The following is a 15,268-nucleotide window of genomic DNA, read 5'->3' as shown; positions in this document are numbered from 1 at the left end:
TGACTCAAAACGTCCATCCCAGCAACCCATACAAAACACTCTTTACACCCAATTGTAGGGCGAATCAGAGGTCGGAACGAAGTCAGGCGTAGGCATCGTCATCGCCACATCATCAATGCCCGGCCCATTATTGAGATCGAACGGGAAATCGAAGAGCGACGAGTCCGTCGGTTCGTTCACGATGCTGAACGGGTTGAAGTCTCTCCGCAAAACCTCGTAGCTCATCCATCGCGTGAAATCGTCCGCTTGGAGGTCTTGCTGCGAAAGCGGCATGTCTGACGAGGTGGCCGCGTCGGGGAGGTCGCCTGATATTGGCTCTGGAGGGGTGTCTGTGAGGGGTGTCGCCATGGGCCACATCATGGAAAGACCGCAGGAATAGGCGATGTGACAGAGTATGTCCCTAGAACGACGTAAGCGTTTCGCTCTCGAGGCTACGGATTTAGAAAGCCTTATAAGAGCGCGCGTACCTTATCTTGCCTGCAGAGTAGTATCTAGCGGAAGAATGTGGTTTTGAGCGCTCCAGACTATATGGACTAGCATAAAAGGAGGTACCTTTGCTCATAATCTTCCATAATGCCCGCACATTTCGCTGCCATTTCGAGATCACTGGCGTGTTGCTCCGAGACTGCACCTTCTCGTTGAATCGCTCGAGATACATGAATGATGAGAATTATGATGGCCTCAAAGGCGGGCATCTAGGGTGCGTCAGGAATAGTTGGCGAAGCCGAAAAAATACCAAGTGAAGACTCACGAAGAGATGCGAAAAAGCGAATGTCCGAGTTCGAGAGCGTTGCCGGAAAGCATGGATGATACGTCCACAAGATCGTGCGGCGTTCAAGCAGATGACGCTGGAAGCCTCTACGAGAGGGCTTGGCGCGCGACTGCCCAGACTCAAGATGAAGCGGCGATGAATGAACATCTGTGTGTGGTAGAACGCGCATGCTAAACATGCGGACTGTGAATAGAAGAGCTCGTCGGCTCGGTCGGGATCCCATTTCACTATAATTGGATCGAGGTCAAAACCAAGGCTTCCTTTGCTCTTCCTGTGAAGACCTACGGTGCGAGGGGAGTAGATCCTGCCAGTGGTTCAGGGAGGAGTCGAGTTCGGCTACTACACGATGTTCCCAGTCAGGTCCCACCAGACCAGAAAGAATTCTAGACTTCTTGGTCGAATACTGTGAAACATGCCGTCAATAATGGAATCGTATTGGATTGGATTATTGGGATACAACCAGTGCTCACAATGGTCCGTGAAGCGAAGGCGAAAATCTCTCGAATCTTGAGAAGACATATGTGGAATGACATGAAGGATGGTCTTCCCTCGGGCTGGATGAAACGACGGTCGGGGTCGGGATGACTCCAATACTCATCGTCACACTCCATTGGCGGGTCCAAATCGAAACTAAGGGAGGCAGAAAATATGATTGATCTGCGTGACGAGTTGTGAAACAGAACTCACTCTTCTTCTTGAATGGAACATGGCCGACCGAGAGCACTACAAATCCAGCGCTCTGTCGACACAAGGGCCCTGGGTTCAGGGAATAGAGATACAACGGAGAAATTAGTTAAGTAACGGAGTTGGTGTGGGTTAGACACACCAAAAGGCACGCTTCCAGAGCTCTCCCTCTACGGTAAGTTTACCGCCATACGCCTTGCGCCTGTGTGCTCCAACGGACTGTGCGCGCCGCACGCCGATACCAGCAAGAGCACAAAGGTCCATTGCTGTCGGATAGGCATGGACGGTGACAAGCGATAACTATGACAGGCACGAGCATGAGGACCCATTAACAGTTCATGGTAGTGTTTGTAGGGATACACGTACGGCATATATTTGTAAGTCATATAAAGATGGTGTGTGAGACAATGCATTGCGCATCGGGTCGACTTGAGAAGCCCACTTCCATCCTGCTGATTGCCACGGCGGCTCAATACCGGCGCCTTCGGCGATGCTGGGGTCATCGACGTGTCTGGGGTCGTCTGAGTGTATGGAACCCAAGGCACAAACGAGTAGCACAACACCACCAAAGCCTCGATCCGTGCGATGGAGACCTTTTTCTAATGAGTGGAGGAAAGTGGGACGATGCAATAAGCCCGTCCACGCGTTTGCACGATCAAAATATATTCCAACTAGTTCGTGTAGGAGTGGGGGGTCTGGAAAAGTGAACGGCGTGTCAGGGTCAGAGGCTCTAAGGCCAAAGCCCTCCTACATTCGTGCAGAACGTTAATATCTACCGGAATGAAGGACAAGATGCGAGACGCACACGAGCCACGTTCCAGTAGATTGGACGACGTTGGGGCAGTATATTCATCGGGTGGCCACGGTTGCAAATGGCATGCGATAGAGACGGTATCGTCTGTGCAGCTTGGGTAATCACGCCGGAAAGACTCGATTTCCCATGGAACGAGCGCCCGCCGTCAGTTGCGAGAGAAAGAGCTTCAACATGCTCGGTGAGAAGTCGGATGTTCCCGTATTCGTCTTCACTTGAATCCGAGTCATCATTGTCAGTAAGAGGAGTCAGAGAGCCTGTCCTCGCCGAATGCATGACATGTTTATTTGGGCCTTCGTGGTAGGGCATTGAGGGTAGTGTCGCGGAGGCGCTGAAGGTGGACAAATTATCGATGACAGTCGAACTAGCACCTGAACTGTTCATGATCTGTTGCATCTGTTGAAAAACGCGTTAGATGTATGTATTATCTATGAAAATGAAGAGACAACTTGGCTGAGGCGGTTCTCCAGTTCATCACACCTGTCACGCAGACGTCGTATCTGGCGAGAACTAAGGTGACGATACATAATCAGCTTGAAATAGCAAAAATCTGGAGGAAACCGGTAGCATACTCATACTCCCTCCTCTTTTTCAGCGCTCATCATGAGTCAGCAGTCCTTGGCTGGTGGATAGGTAGCATCGTTTACAGACCTGTGGTGTGGCGTTATATGTGCATTCGAAGTCTTGGAGAACACAGTTCGAACATTTCTGGCCAGTCGACTCGCCTCCGCCTTCGCCTATGCTATCAGTATGAGGTCAATGAGCCCCCTCCTATACGTGACAAAGGCACGTACATCGTACTGCGAACACCAAAGGGTCAACGACGAATAAATCATAACTGGTGCCACTTTACCGTCAAATCAAATGCAATACCGACCTTTCCTGCGCCGACAAGTGTCACACGCCCGCTTTCCACCCGATTTCTGTGCGCGCATTAGCCAGGGGGAGATGTCTCTGCCTCGTAGAGTGGGCGCCAGTAAGTACGCTTGTGCAGCGATGGGAGGGGAAGAGAGGAGAAGGTGGCCCCTCAGAGTAAGCTCGGACACAGCCGGTACTTTGCAACTCAGTACCGCAGGTTCGGCTTCCCCGGCAGTGCTAGGAAAAAGAACGATAAGCGGCGTGGTAAGTCTGAGCCCATCGGCGGATTGGTTGAGCTCTAAGTCAAATACCGTGCTCTGCCGCAGAGTCCGTTCGAATTGTATTGTGGGTTTCGGCCTTGGACGCGCGTAGTTTGACTCACACGGCATCGCGGGAGGAGCCGGGTCACTCTTCCACAACTCGCGCAACCAATTGTTCGAGCTGGGTTCCCGTGACAAAATACCGGTAACTTAGATTGCCATTGTATGATATGTACGAATTTGTGGAATATTTGTGAGGTATCTACCCAGATATTGGCGTGTATCTAGCACTGCAATGATGTCTATTCCTAGGACCGGTACCTAAAGTTCGAAACAGCAAGCCACTGATGTCCGAGAATCATCAACTACTTCATCTGGGTCGTAAGAAAAGATCTGTATCACTGAGGTGGAGAAGAAAATGGTGCCCAAAAATCATCTGTCGACGATGACATGAAAATGCCATTTAAACTGTCCCACCCGCCAGTCCCCTGGTTAAGGTCGAATGGTAAAGAAAGTCCAGGCAGATCCACTTGATCGAACACTGGCAGGCCATCCGGGAAGATGAGATCTTCATGATCCCCCCCATCCCGTCCACCCATTTCAGCCCAACCTCTGAAGCCACTAAGGGAAAGACTTTCGCCGTTGTTTGTAGGATCGACGTTGGTTCCGGCTGGTACCGCTCCATGGGTGTAAGAAACCGATGTCCCGAAGAGATCGTGAATATCGAGATTGGCCGCCACTTGTACCAGCGCATCGCTGAGATGAAAGTGACAATGATAAGTATCATTTCATTATGTACCCAAGGGAAGAAATACACACCTCATTTTCCCCGCGGAGATAAATCTAGACGTGCCAATTTCTGTTGTTAGAAGGATAGATACTGTCAGACGACTTCTCATGAAAACATACCTCTTCTCTGCGTCCTCGAGGAAAGCCATACACCTGGACGCATCCTCAAGATCCCGTAGATGCTGCTGTGACATCGGAAGACCCAGTCTTCTTTCACGGCCAATGTCGAAGTACAACATCATAGCGGACATAAACGCAGGCATCTGCGGATTAGCTTGCTTGAGCATTGCATGTTTAGTGACATTAGAATGTACTTGGCTCACCAAAAGAAATGTGTAGGGAATATTATGTCCGAGCTCACGACTACGTAAGCCGTGTAGGACACGTCCACAAGTTCTGGCAGCGTTCAAGCAAATGACGCGTGATGCTTCAGCAAAAGAAGCCGCGGGCATCCGACCATCGTTCGTCACGATGAAACGACGGTGTACGAAAATTTGAGTCTCATGGAAAGCACAAGCCAAGAGCGCAGATTGTGTGAGAAATGTTTTGTCCGATTGCTCCAGGTCCCACTTCACTGAAGAGCACCATCGTGAGTGATACGTAATGGGCAACGGCCGCGAGCAAAGCGAAGACATACAATATGATGGAAGGGTATTGTGCCATCTGTTTAGCGCGGAGTCAAGCTCGGCGACTGCTTGTTGTTCCCGGTCTTGACCAGTGGAACCGGAGAGGGTTCCACCTTTTCTGCTCGACCACTTACAATAAACGAATGAGACAAAGCCGCCTAGAGCAATGAGAGTAAGAGGAGAGTCGATTCACAATGGTCCGCGACGCTTTGGCAGTTATACACCGCAGTTTGATGAGGAATATGTTACACAACGCCGTCGATGGTCTTCCTTCAGGCTGTATGAACCGCTGGGCTGGGTCAGGGTGAGTCCAATATTCGTCATCGCATGCAGACGGAAGATCTACATCGACACTAGATGTCACGAAACGTCAGGATAGCTCAAGGTTACTATGTTGTATCAGGCATACTCTTCTTCCTGGATAGCGCATGGGCGTCCTGTGATGGCAGATTGGGCACGGTCTACACACATAAGTGCCCTAACCGTGGAACCAAGAGTCGTATATCAGCTTTGATGAGTGATACTGGGAATTCGACTCACCAAAAAGCTCGTTTCCACAGCTCCCCCTCGACAGTCAATTTGCCACCATACGATTTTCGTCTATGAGCACCAACAGACAGAGCACGTCGTAGGCCAAGTCCAGCCAGCGCCCAAAGATCGACCGCGTGCGTATACGCATGCATGTACATCACGCAAAGCTACAGACAGGAGATTTACGAACATCCTCCAATTAGAAAAGGGTTTACGATCACGCGATACTCAAAAAAGCGCACCACGTATAACTGTAGATCGTACACCGAAGAAGTGTGCGATAAAGCATTCTGCAATGGGTCTACCTGACGAGCCCACTTCCAGCCCGCGGGACGCCATGGTGGCTCTTCAGCAATACCGAAGTTCGTATCGCAATCGTCCATATGACTAGGATCGTCCGAGTATATTGCACCTGCAGCACATACCATGAGCAGGACACCGCCAAAGCTTCGATCTGTGTGGTGAAGATCGTGGTCCAGTGCGTCCTGAAAAGTTGGACGATGAAGAAGGCCATTCCATGAATTGGCCCGTATAAAGAAGATATCAACGAGGTTAGCCAGAAGCGGTGGGGGAGGAAAGACGAAGTGTGTCTTCGATGGAGTGACGTGGTCCCACTAGCACCAAGTCATGTCAATTCCCAGAAAACAATCGTAGCAGCGAGAGATCACTTCATACTGGGTTGGCAGTCCAAAAAATGCGGCGTCGAGGGATTAGAGGTAGCGCATAAGCCGGCTCATCTGAGGGCGCTACTGGCCGTGCTTCTGCGGTCCTGAAAACCGCGGAAACACTGGACTTTCCCAGAAAATCGCGTCCAGGATTGGCCTCCAGCGAAATGGCCCCGATCCCCTCCGCGAGAAGTCGAATGTTTCCATACTCGTCCTCGCCAGAGTCTGGTTCCTCATCGGTGAAGCTATCTGACATGCTTGATGAAGCGTGGAGGCCATGCACTTCTGTCGCGTCGTGGCCATTCTGTAATGTTGAGCTTCGGGTTAAGTTGTGGGTCGAGACGGAGCGAGACGAAGGACTGGACGCGGAAGGTTGAGCGTTCACACTGCTTTGCATCTGAGAGTCGACCTGATCAATGCGGTGCTACCACCCGCGCAAAGTGAAATGAAACCACCTGCTGAAGACGATCCTCCACCTCTTTCAGTCTCGTGCGTAGATTTCTGTCCTGCGTAGAGCTATATGATAGAGTTGAGCGGGTTTACTGATGTTTCTGTTAGCCCAAGAAATCACGTACCCAAGCTTTGGGCCTTTTCTCTAGATAATCGTCACGGTATTCATGTTTACTTTGAGGGCTCAACAGAAATGTTTGTTTGGACTGACCTGTGGTACGATATTATGCGTGCAATCGATATCATGGACAACGCAGTTCTTGCATCTCTGTGTGCCGTCGCCATCTTCACCTGCAAAGAAGAACCGGACGAATGATCGGAAAAAAAGGTCGAGGACGTGCAGCAAGGGGCTCACATCGTACTGTAGACAATTAGCCGTCAATAGAAATGAAGCAGCCTCAACTAAAGCCAGAAGATCGTACCAACCTTTCCTTCGCCGGCAAGCATCGCAAGCTCGTTTGCTACCTCTATTTTGACCGCCGCTGCTCATGAAAGTAAGTAACCCGTAAGTACGAAAACAGAACGAGACAACGATTCTTGATCGCAGCAAGACGTTGACTCGCTACTATGAATCCTTGCACGAGGAAGGAAGGAAGGAAGGAAGGAAGGTATATGGTGCACTGCTTATTGGCTGTGGAGGTTGTAGTTGGGTGGAAGTAGCCGCGCAAGGCAATGCGGCACGGTGATCTTGAGCCACGTCAGATAAGCCGGCATTACCCCTGTGGCACCCAAGTGGTACTGACGTGCCCGCCAAAGGTAAGTTACACTAGGCACCACGTTACACCACAGACGCATCGAACCAGCGAGTAATATGAAAGCCATAAAAAACAGTACATAGTACAAAAGTTTCCACGACAAAGGACCAAAGGAGTGACGAAAGACTCTTCAGACCTTCAAGCCATCAAACACCTCCTTGAAGATATCGTAGTTCACCGCAGGACCATGAGAGCCAGAGTTCGTCTTATATACAGCGGAAACGATACTCTTGAACCAACCCTTGAACTCATCCTCGAGCAAGATATTCTTCATCTCCTCCGCGACCACGCGTGGAGGACACCCATATGCGCCACATCCCATTGCACCTATCCGACGTAAGTCTTACACGCATTCGCACCCAGGAAGAACGGCAAAAAGCTCACCTAAGACGATATTGGTCTTCTCATATGTCGCCGCCATCCGGTACACCAGTCTGATCTTCCCCCGCAAGTACACCAAGTCCTCCTCCTTCGCGAAATGCTCGCGGTCCGGGGTGAGCTTTGGGTGTCGAGGAGCGGCGACGGTGATTACGGATACTAGCCTGCGTTCTTCAACTGGAAGATCGACACAGTCGTGGTCGAGATCATCTTTGAATATGACGACGTCTGGAGAGAAAACTCCTGCGACGGATCCTGGACCCAAGTTGGGCCACGGGTAGTAGGACTCCTTCAGAGTAGCATACAGCGTCGACGAATAGCATAAAGCTTCTTCCTTAGGGAGTGGTGGCCATCAAATGCATCAGAGTATCCTTAAAACCTCAGTAATGCCACATACCTGTGTTCTGCTGTACGAGTGAGCCCAACCGCCCGCCCTAACCTCATCACTAGCGAGGTTCAACACCGCCGTCTTCCCATGTGCGGCAGAATCCTTCCGCATAATATCTCTGGCAGCAGTGAACGAGTCTGTGCCAACAACGCGCACTGTCGTGGATGACCCTGGACCAGGACAATGAGAAGCGTCGAGAGGAGGCAATTGCTCTTTGATGAAGTCCGAGCGGTCTGATGCGCCAGCGGTGGCTGCTATGACTTCAGGGGTGCGAGCAAGCGTGTCTTGAGCGATCTTTACTCTTCCTGCAAAAGTAGACGACATGGCTGTAGAGAATGGTTGTTTAAAGACTTTTATAATTGTCGATAGAGTGCCAGTGGTTGAGAACATTAGTGACGGTCAGAACCACGTACAGAAGACTCGCGGTGAACGATGACGAAGCTTCCGACCACGCCACTGTCGCCACACCTGTGGCATCGTCGAGGTTCATGACACAGTTATAAAAGTACTACTTGGACGCAGCGAGGAAATTTTTTGAAGGTAATCTACACAGTGCAAAAACCGACAAGACTAGACGAGTATGTCATGGGATGACGACCAATACACGAGAAAAAATCACTGAGGAAAAAAATCTTACAAACAAGTACAACAGACAGCTGCTCCAGATCTAGTGGACGTGATATTATGAACAGGAAAAGGCACAGCCCTTGTGAGCCTCAGCCATGTAATGTGATGTGTACAACTCCAATCAGACGGCCCTGGTGAAGGACAATGAACAAGAGCGTCCATGACATTCATGCCTATTCGTCAGAAAGAGGTGTCATCAAGCCAAAAAGGAACACGCACGCACGACAACCACTAACATGGATGAGAGCATCATCACCGAATTCGGTCGGACTTTGTCTACATAAGGCGATAAGTATGAGGAAGGGGATCTTTGACAAAACCAATTCAACCCACTACGTCGAGAAATATACGCCACGCTTGATGATACTTCTGGGGGATACCGTGCTTCCTAATCTCTGCGTCACTGCACATTTAAGTGTTGAGCACATGCACACCACGTATACCCATGGCGAGTGTACCCACCTAACTTCTCTTCTCGAGTCGACGGTCGACACGGCATGTCCCTTGTAAAGCTTGAAGGTCGTATACATAGCCACCATAGAGGCTGGTATCAAAAGTAGCGGGAATTCGAGGACTGGAAGTAAAAGCATGTTCTGGATCGCTGTGGTTGAAGCCTCGTATAAGGAGACATGGGCTCCTCGAAATGTTGCCTGCAGATCATGGTGTTCCGGATCAGGTTCCTCCACGCCTTCAAAGAGCGCCGCCAGTGACATAAAAACGGCGCGGGCGAACCAGTAACACTGGTGCTGAAGAGCAGCGTAATGGGGAAACTCCTCATGTATGACTCGGAGAAGCACGGCGAGGTGTTGGACGGAGGGCCGTGATACCGGAGGGAAAGCGAGGGTGTTAAGACAGAGGGTCGCGCCGTGGCGGGCTAAGATGTAGTCTGCAGTGCCGTCGTGAGAGACCTCGACCCGATCGTACGCAGGTACTGCTTCTGGTGATGGTGAGTCCAGAGGTGACGAGGGATCGTTTTCTGGTGGTAGAGATGCCCTCAAGGTGAATCGGGCTTCCTCAGAAGCGTTGCGGTCAACAGAGAGGACGACTCCTTGACCAGCAGCATCTTGAGCGTAGAGGATCAGAAACTCATGCTCCATGCCAGTAGTACACTTTCGATGTACAATACGCTCGATGTTGCAGTTCCTGGCATCGGGTGAGCGCTGAATGTCCCGTACCCATGGCTCTAGAGGACCGGTATAGAAACTCTCTGGGTGCAGATGAGAGGCGACAGAACTTGTCAACATCGAAGAAGGGCTAGTAACTTGCGTGAGACAGGTCTGAGGTAAGGTTATGCTACAGGAGTACCAGAATGGTCGTATATATGGAACCTCTCGAACCTGTTGTTCTGAGAACGGCATCGCGAAAAGGCGTCAATTTTGCGGCTACTCATTCTCAGAGAATTACTGCCTATTGCGGTCCAATAATGCACTCACCGTTGTAAGTGCTCACGGATATCGTTCTGCAGTTGAGGCGAGAAATCACAACGAATGGTTCGAGATAGTCCAAGTCCAACGTTCATAGACAAGCCTGGAGATGTCGTGGAAGGGACGCCATGTGTGGCGAACAAGTGGCGAAGGATTCTGATGGTGTCGTACGGCAATGTCCGAAGTGCCATACTCCGCTCGCCACAGCAGTCGTCGACGCTTTCGGTTCGAGTTGACAATGTCGACAATCCTCTGTTGGCAGTAGCTCTGTAGTGCCGGACACGAACTGGACCATAATTCTTTTCAAACTAGGTTGTGCACGAAGCGTCGGTTCTTGTTGGGGAGCACTATCAACGTTGTGCAGGTGCGTGGTGGACTTTGACGTTTTTGCGAGAGTGAACGCAATCCACCCACCAGATTTGGTACGCGGAGATTGCCGAGGTCCGCGCCGCGCCTGTGGTCGGTCCGCTGCTGGTTGCGGATGATACGCCCAAGTCGTCTATAATTCTGTTCTTTATTAGTAGTGGATATCAATTTATTTGCTATAATACACAATCCTGGGATGCAAGATAGGTTGGGGACTTGTAAATAAAGTATGACGGAACTCAGAGAAAGATCGTGCAAAAATGTCGGGGGCGCGACTCGAACTTACGAACGTAGCCACGGCGCGTCGAGCACACGACACAGGCGGATCACACAAGACCACTGAGCCATCAGTCCATACACTTTCTTGACAACACAGCATACATAATGAACATCCTCTTGGGGGGTGCCCGAAGAGTACCCACCATTCGAGGATCCTCCCCTCCCTCGCTACGCTCGGGGGGTCCCCCGAACCGGATCCTTCTCAGGTGGGCACACTAAAGACTCGTTCGGGCTATTTTGATATACTGTAACCTAACCTTTAACCAAACCTAACCTCCTAACCTACCTAACCTAACCTTTAACCTAACCTAACCTACCTAACCCACCCAACCTAACCTAACCCATCAACCAACCTAACCTCTTGACCTACAGATATAAGTTTACACACAAGCAGCGAGAGGCAAAGGATACTACGGTCTATGGCGACAGTCTAAAGCAGGTGGCGACGCTATGGACCAGAGGTCCGCGGCGCGGACCTCGGCAATCTCCGCGTACCAAATCTGGTGGGTGGATTGCGTTCACTTTTTGCGAGCAATGTTTTCAGTATGGACCGACAAACAGGACGATGGCCAAGCACACCAGCAAATATATTTGTAAGAATTTAAGCACCCTGAACGCATAGAATTAGGGCCTATCAGGGCTTGTATGGCCGTGAAAACATCTGCCGCAGAGCGGCCGAAGCTCGCCAGGTATGTACTTATGTGTTAGGGACCGTTCCAAACGCTTCACGAACAGCCATCCTGTGGCAGTCTGTTCATGTACATCTTCGTTATGCTGGGGTATAGTACGTAGACTGCAAGGTAAAGCCTGCTCTGAGCATGTACCTTCCAGCACGCCCGGCGAATGCTTTTTGCAAGAAAACCTCGGCTATCAAGCATTCCAAAATCGGAAACGATGAGAAGGTGTCCCGCACTGCATGACCAAGCAGCGTAGAGCAATCGTGACTTGGTATTCTCCGTCTGTAAAAGAACAGAACACATCCAGACCACGAGAGGGTGTCACACCCTCTCCGGCCTTGATAGCAGGGTTTACTGAAGTCTCTGAGAGACCCGTCGAATACTCAAACTGATTATTTATAAAAGGTCAGTCAACCATTGGCTGGCACCCGATCTCGGAATCAACGCCTCAAACACGTGGCGTAAGCGGATCAAACAACGCGAGGCGGGCGACCAATCCTCCTCCTTCAGTCCATCCGGCTCCTCCGACTCTTCACCCACTTAGATCAGATGTCCGGCATTCGTACGCCTACGAATAATCGGAGACAACACCTCTCGGAGACAACACCTCCCCGAAGTTCAGCATCCCCAAAAGGACGAATTTCACTCTGTCGATGTTATGTCGTAACTTTGAAACGGGGAACTACATAACGGACCCATAGTTACACGCCGCAGAACAGTCAGACGGAATGACGTCTTAGGAATGTCGTTAGGTATATAAGGATCGCCGACTAAGGGGGTCGAACAGTTCCATTTCATCGCCCGTTTCGGCCTTGGGTCCATTCTCTGACGGTATGACAATATTTCCCGATCTCTTCTTCGAAGTCATGCTCATACAGTCGCCTTCACGGTTTACCAGCGTCACACACTCTTTTCTTGCGGATCCACGCTCTCTTGACAGCTCTTTTCAAACCTCTCCTTCCAAACCGGACCCTCGCGATGTTCCAGACCGGTGCCGTCTTCAATCTCTCCATCGTGTTGGTAATACTCGCCTCTTGCGTTTCCGGTCTCATCATTCCTCCCCATCATCGCACACTCACAAAGAAGGACGATGTGAATGGCGGTGGCTAGTGAGTATCATACTCCATCTCTTTCTTATCTTTGCTTCAGAAAGCTTACTGATGCTTCGTACGTATATTATCTAGTGGCACCTACTACCTCCAAAATGGCACCCCAGGCTCCTGCGGAGCAGTCCATTCCGACTCCGATTTCATTGTCGCCGTCGGTGCGTTCCTCCGCGTCTTCTTCCTTTCATACAATGATTCAACACCAAATAGCCTTGTACTGATTATTGTTCTCTTTCCGTTTCTTAGACAAGGACCGGTATGACCCTAGCCTCTGTGGCCTCTCAATCCAGATTACCAACACTGTCAATCAGAAGACGGTCGGCGCCACCATCGCGGATGACTGTCCGACCTGCGAGAGCTACAACTCGCTCGACATGTCCGTGGCTGCATTCGACGCGATCGCGGATGAGAGGACGGGGAAGGTCAATATCGAGTGGAAGTTTGTTTGAATTATGCCGGCGGCAGTAGTTCTTTAGACTCGCTTTTCTCTGGTGTGGGTTTTTCTGTTCCTTCCGTCGCTGGGGTCCGTAAAATATCTATTGCTCTCTCCATCCAGTGCTTGAGGCCTGCTTTGTTGTTTCTGTCGCTCTTTGCTTCATGATGTACGTTCTCGTTTCCTGCTCGGCCGCCGTCAAGCGTCGATGTAGCCTTCTCCTCTACCCTATATTCCCCACAACGCTCTTCGCTCCATAGTAGCCATGTCCATACCATAGTACCTCCTTACTCCGAAACATTGTTCGGGCTATAATCTAGGCTTTCTCTCTATTGCAACGCATCTCGCAATGGCACTATGTGGACTCACGTGCAGATATATTCCATTTGAACACGATCATGTCGGCCTTCACCTCAAAGCCTCTGTCCTGCATGTCCTGGCACTCAGAACGCAGAAATGGAGTCCGAACCTGTAAGTTGTTACGGAGATTCATATCCGAATGTTGTAGTGTAGCTCGGACAGTTGGCAGCGCGAAGACTAACAGATGAAGGCAAAAAAGGAAACTTCTGGACGGACAGGAGGGAGCGACTATGTGAGCTGTGTATACCCGTAAATAGAGAAGTCTTTGATGGCAAATCCATCATATATGCTATACTGCTACTACTGCGTGCCACTATTATCCTTCAAGGCATGCCAACCTTCTAACCCGCACCACGTCGGAAGCATCCTCCATACATCGTCCTGAAATTCTCTCTCAATCTCCTCTAACATAGTCTTACATGACTCGCATAGCTCCCATCCTTGCGTAAAGCCTTGATCGTCCATGGCTAGGTTCATGATTACATTAGAATCAGGAGACCGGTAGTAGCTAGCCTCGAGTGCCAAGGCACAGTCGAGCCCTTCCTCTTGACACTCATCTCTAGTACGATCCCACTGGGCGCGTTCCTCACTAAACATCTGGGCGAGGTTTGCGCTTGAAGAGACAAAGTCGCGAAATCTTTGACGAAAGAGAAATGCCGTCCGTTGGGCTTCGGGTGAGAGGGTAACGCGCTGTCCCCCGATGTCAACTCCGTCTAGGGTGTTTTCGATAGGCCTAATGGCGCACTCGTAGTACGCGACGGGGAGGATGTCAGGCAGGCACTCCTCTCCAACCACGATACCCAAAATCCCATTGAAGTCGGAGGCCACGCCCTCGAGACGTGTCGAAGACCTGTACCCTTTCAAAGTCGACGGAAAGAGGGTCATGAGATGGGCTTTGACCTCCTTCTTGAGATCCTCGACGAGGTACTTAGAGCAAGCTCGCATAAGCTGTTGCTCCGTAATAGTGAGGAGATGAGCAAACACACTATTTAATGGAAAGCCAGATACTCACGCTACACAACATTACAAAACTCATCTGCACTCCTGGCTCCGTCGTGACATGACTATTAACGGCATATCAGGTTTATCAGAATCTAGTTGAGAGCGAAAACACTTTAGTATATATACTGAGACTTTTCGTACCTTCGAAAATGCAGCGCCATCAAAAGATGATAAACGTCTCTCGGAGGATCCGGCAAACGGACGACATCGCAATCATCAAACTTTTCGTCTGAGCTGGTGTTTGCAGCAGAGAAAAGGTCGCGGAAGACCTCAGAGTGAAGGCCAAGGAAGCTTTTCAGTACGCGATACGCGGTGCCGTCCGACGCTACGATGACGATGTTGCCGTCTGGAAGCCAGAGCTCTTCGTTCTTGTGGATTTGTGCCTCCTGGTCGTCCGTGCGACGGCGTTTGTTTGTCGGGGTGGCAAAAACCAGCGCGTATTTGTAGCGATGCATATTCAAGCCACCGCGTGAGGCCTGGCTGAGCCTCAAAAAATTATTTTACTGTAACCATGCCATATTCGCGCTTCCATACCATCGTAAGTCAAAGTTTTAGCGCAGGCCTCGCGCAAACCTGCCAACGGATACAGGAACTAGCTGCCAACACGGGCAGCGGATGGTCTTCTGTGTGGTATGGCGAGTAAAAGCTAGTTAGCAGACGTACCGGGCTTGATAGATATACGGTTTCAAATTGGACCCAGATCAGACAACGCGGCCTCCTGAAGGCGGTCAATAGTTATAAGAGAGGGTGGGGGTGAGAGATGGAACGAGGTGAAAGACCACACGACGCGACGCGACGCGAATCCTCTCGTTCAGCTTACGTCACCTTGCCTGTTCGATTTTCACGCACGCCATTCCATTGTGTGGCACCAATGTGGCGCAGCGGCAACCCTCCGATTGTTTGGACCTAGTTCGTCGGGCTTTACTCAGATAAATGCATGCAATGCTTTAGTTTAAAAAGCCAAGGGGTCTATACTTGATGGAGAATTCGTGGAGATACCACGCTATGTCGATTCTTGTGCTAAGCA

At 50.5% G+C, this 15,268-nt stretch overlaps 6 protein-coding genes across 6 annotated transcripts; 1 reads left to right on the top strand and 5 right to left on the bottom strand.

Moving 5' to 3' along the window:
• Positions 1–42: 42 nt before the first annotated feature.
• STEHIDRAFT_156843 (uncharacterized protein) lies at positions 43–2,651 on the bottom strand (the record flags this gene model as incomplete). The annotated part of the gene is made up of 10 exons (XM_007304165.1): positions 43–400; positions 468–491; positions 553–695; positions 752–999; positions 1,058–1,175; positions 1,243–1,402; positions 1,460–1,528; positions 1,599–1,756; positions 1,823–2,203; positions 2,262–2,651. 10 exons carry the CDS (start codon positions 2,649–2,651, stop codon positions 43–45), a joined length of 2,049 nt encoding a protein of 682 aa, XP_007304227.1.
• Positions 2,652–3,588: 937 nt separating this feature from the next.
• Positions 3,589–7,054, bottom strand: STEHIDRAFT_168506 (uncharacterized protein). The gene is made up of 14 exons (XM_007304164.1): positions 6,862–7,054; positions 6,658–6,737; positions 6,572–6,591; positions 6,452–6,512; positions 6,007–6,393; positions 5,574–5,945; positions 5,341–5,498; positions 5,210–5,278; positions 4,994–5,153; positions 4,812–4,929; positions 4,498–4,748; positions 4,295–4,437; positions 4,205–4,228; positions 3,589–4,141 (listed from the first exon to the last, which is right to left on the bottom strand). Exons 5-14 carry the CDS (start codon positions 6,391–6,393, stop codon positions 3,784–3,786), a joined length of 2,040 nt encoding a protein of 679 aa, XP_007304226.1. The 5' UTR covers positions 6,452–6,512; positions 6,572–6,591; positions 6,658–6,737; positions 6,862–7,054; the 3' UTR covers positions 3,589–3,783.
• A 194-nt stretch (positions 7,055–7,248) lies between these two features.
• On the bottom strand, positions 7,249–8,357 carry STEHIDRAFT_121450 (uncharacterized protein). Its single transcript, XM_007304163.1, has 3 exons — positions 7,977–8,357; positions 7,586–7,913; positions 7,249–7,528 (listed from the first exon to the last, which is right to left on the bottom strand). Exons 1-3 carry the CDS (start codon positions 8,289–8,291, stop codon positions 7,332–7,334), a joined length of 840 nt encoding a protein of 279 aa, XP_007304225.1. The 5' UTR covers positions 8,292–8,357; the 3' UTR covers positions 7,249–7,331.
• A 489-nt stretch (positions 8,358–8,846) lies between these two features.
• STEHIDRAFT_131151 (uncharacterized protein) lies at positions 8,847–9,838 on the bottom strand (the record flags this gene model as incomplete). Its single annotated transcript, XM_007304162.1, has 3 exons — positions 8,847–8,870; positions 8,928–8,997; positions 9,057–9,838. The coding sequence occupies 3 exons, from the start codon at positions 9,836–9,838 to the stop codon at positions 8,847–8,849; spliced, it is 876 nt and encodes a 291-aa protein (XP_007304224.1).
• Positions 9,839–11,873: 2,035 nt separating this feature from the next.
• Positions 11,874–13,196, top strand: STEHIDRAFT_139390 (barwin-like endoglucanase). The gene is made up of 4 exons (XM_007304161.1): positions 11,874–12,171; positions 12,239–12,449; positions 12,525–12,604; positions 12,693–13,196. The coding sequence occupies exons 2-4, from the start codon at positions 12,319–12,321 to the stop codon at positions 12,893–12,895; spliced, it is 414 nt and encodes a 137-aa protein (XP_007304223.1). The 5' UTR covers positions 11,874–12,171; positions 12,239–12,318; the 3' UTR covers positions 12,896–13,196.
• Positions 13,197–13,539: 343 nt separating this feature from the next.
• On the bottom strand, positions 13,540–14,696 carry STEHIDRAFT_156838 (uncharacterized protein; the record flags this gene model as incomplete). Its single annotated transcript, XM_007304160.1, has 3 exons — positions 13,540–14,187; positions 14,252–14,303; positions 14,383–14,696. The coding sequence occupies 3 exons, from the start codon at positions 14,694–14,696 to the stop codon at positions 13,540–13,542; spliced, it is 1,014 nt and encodes a 337-aa protein (XP_007304222.1).
• Positions 14,697–15,268: the final 572 nt, after the last annotated feature.

Source organism: Stereum hirsutum (assembly GCF_000264905.1).
Source record: "Stereum hirsutum FP-91666 SS1 unplaced genomic scaffold STEHIscaffold_7, whole genome shotgun sequence".
NCBI classification, from domain to species: domain Eukaryota; kingdom Fungi; phylum Basidiomycota; class Agaricomycetes; order Russulales; family Stereaceae; genus Stereum; species Stereum hirsutum.
Note: the sequence above shows the minus strand (reverse complement) of the source record. Positions and strands in the feature narration are given on the sequence as shown.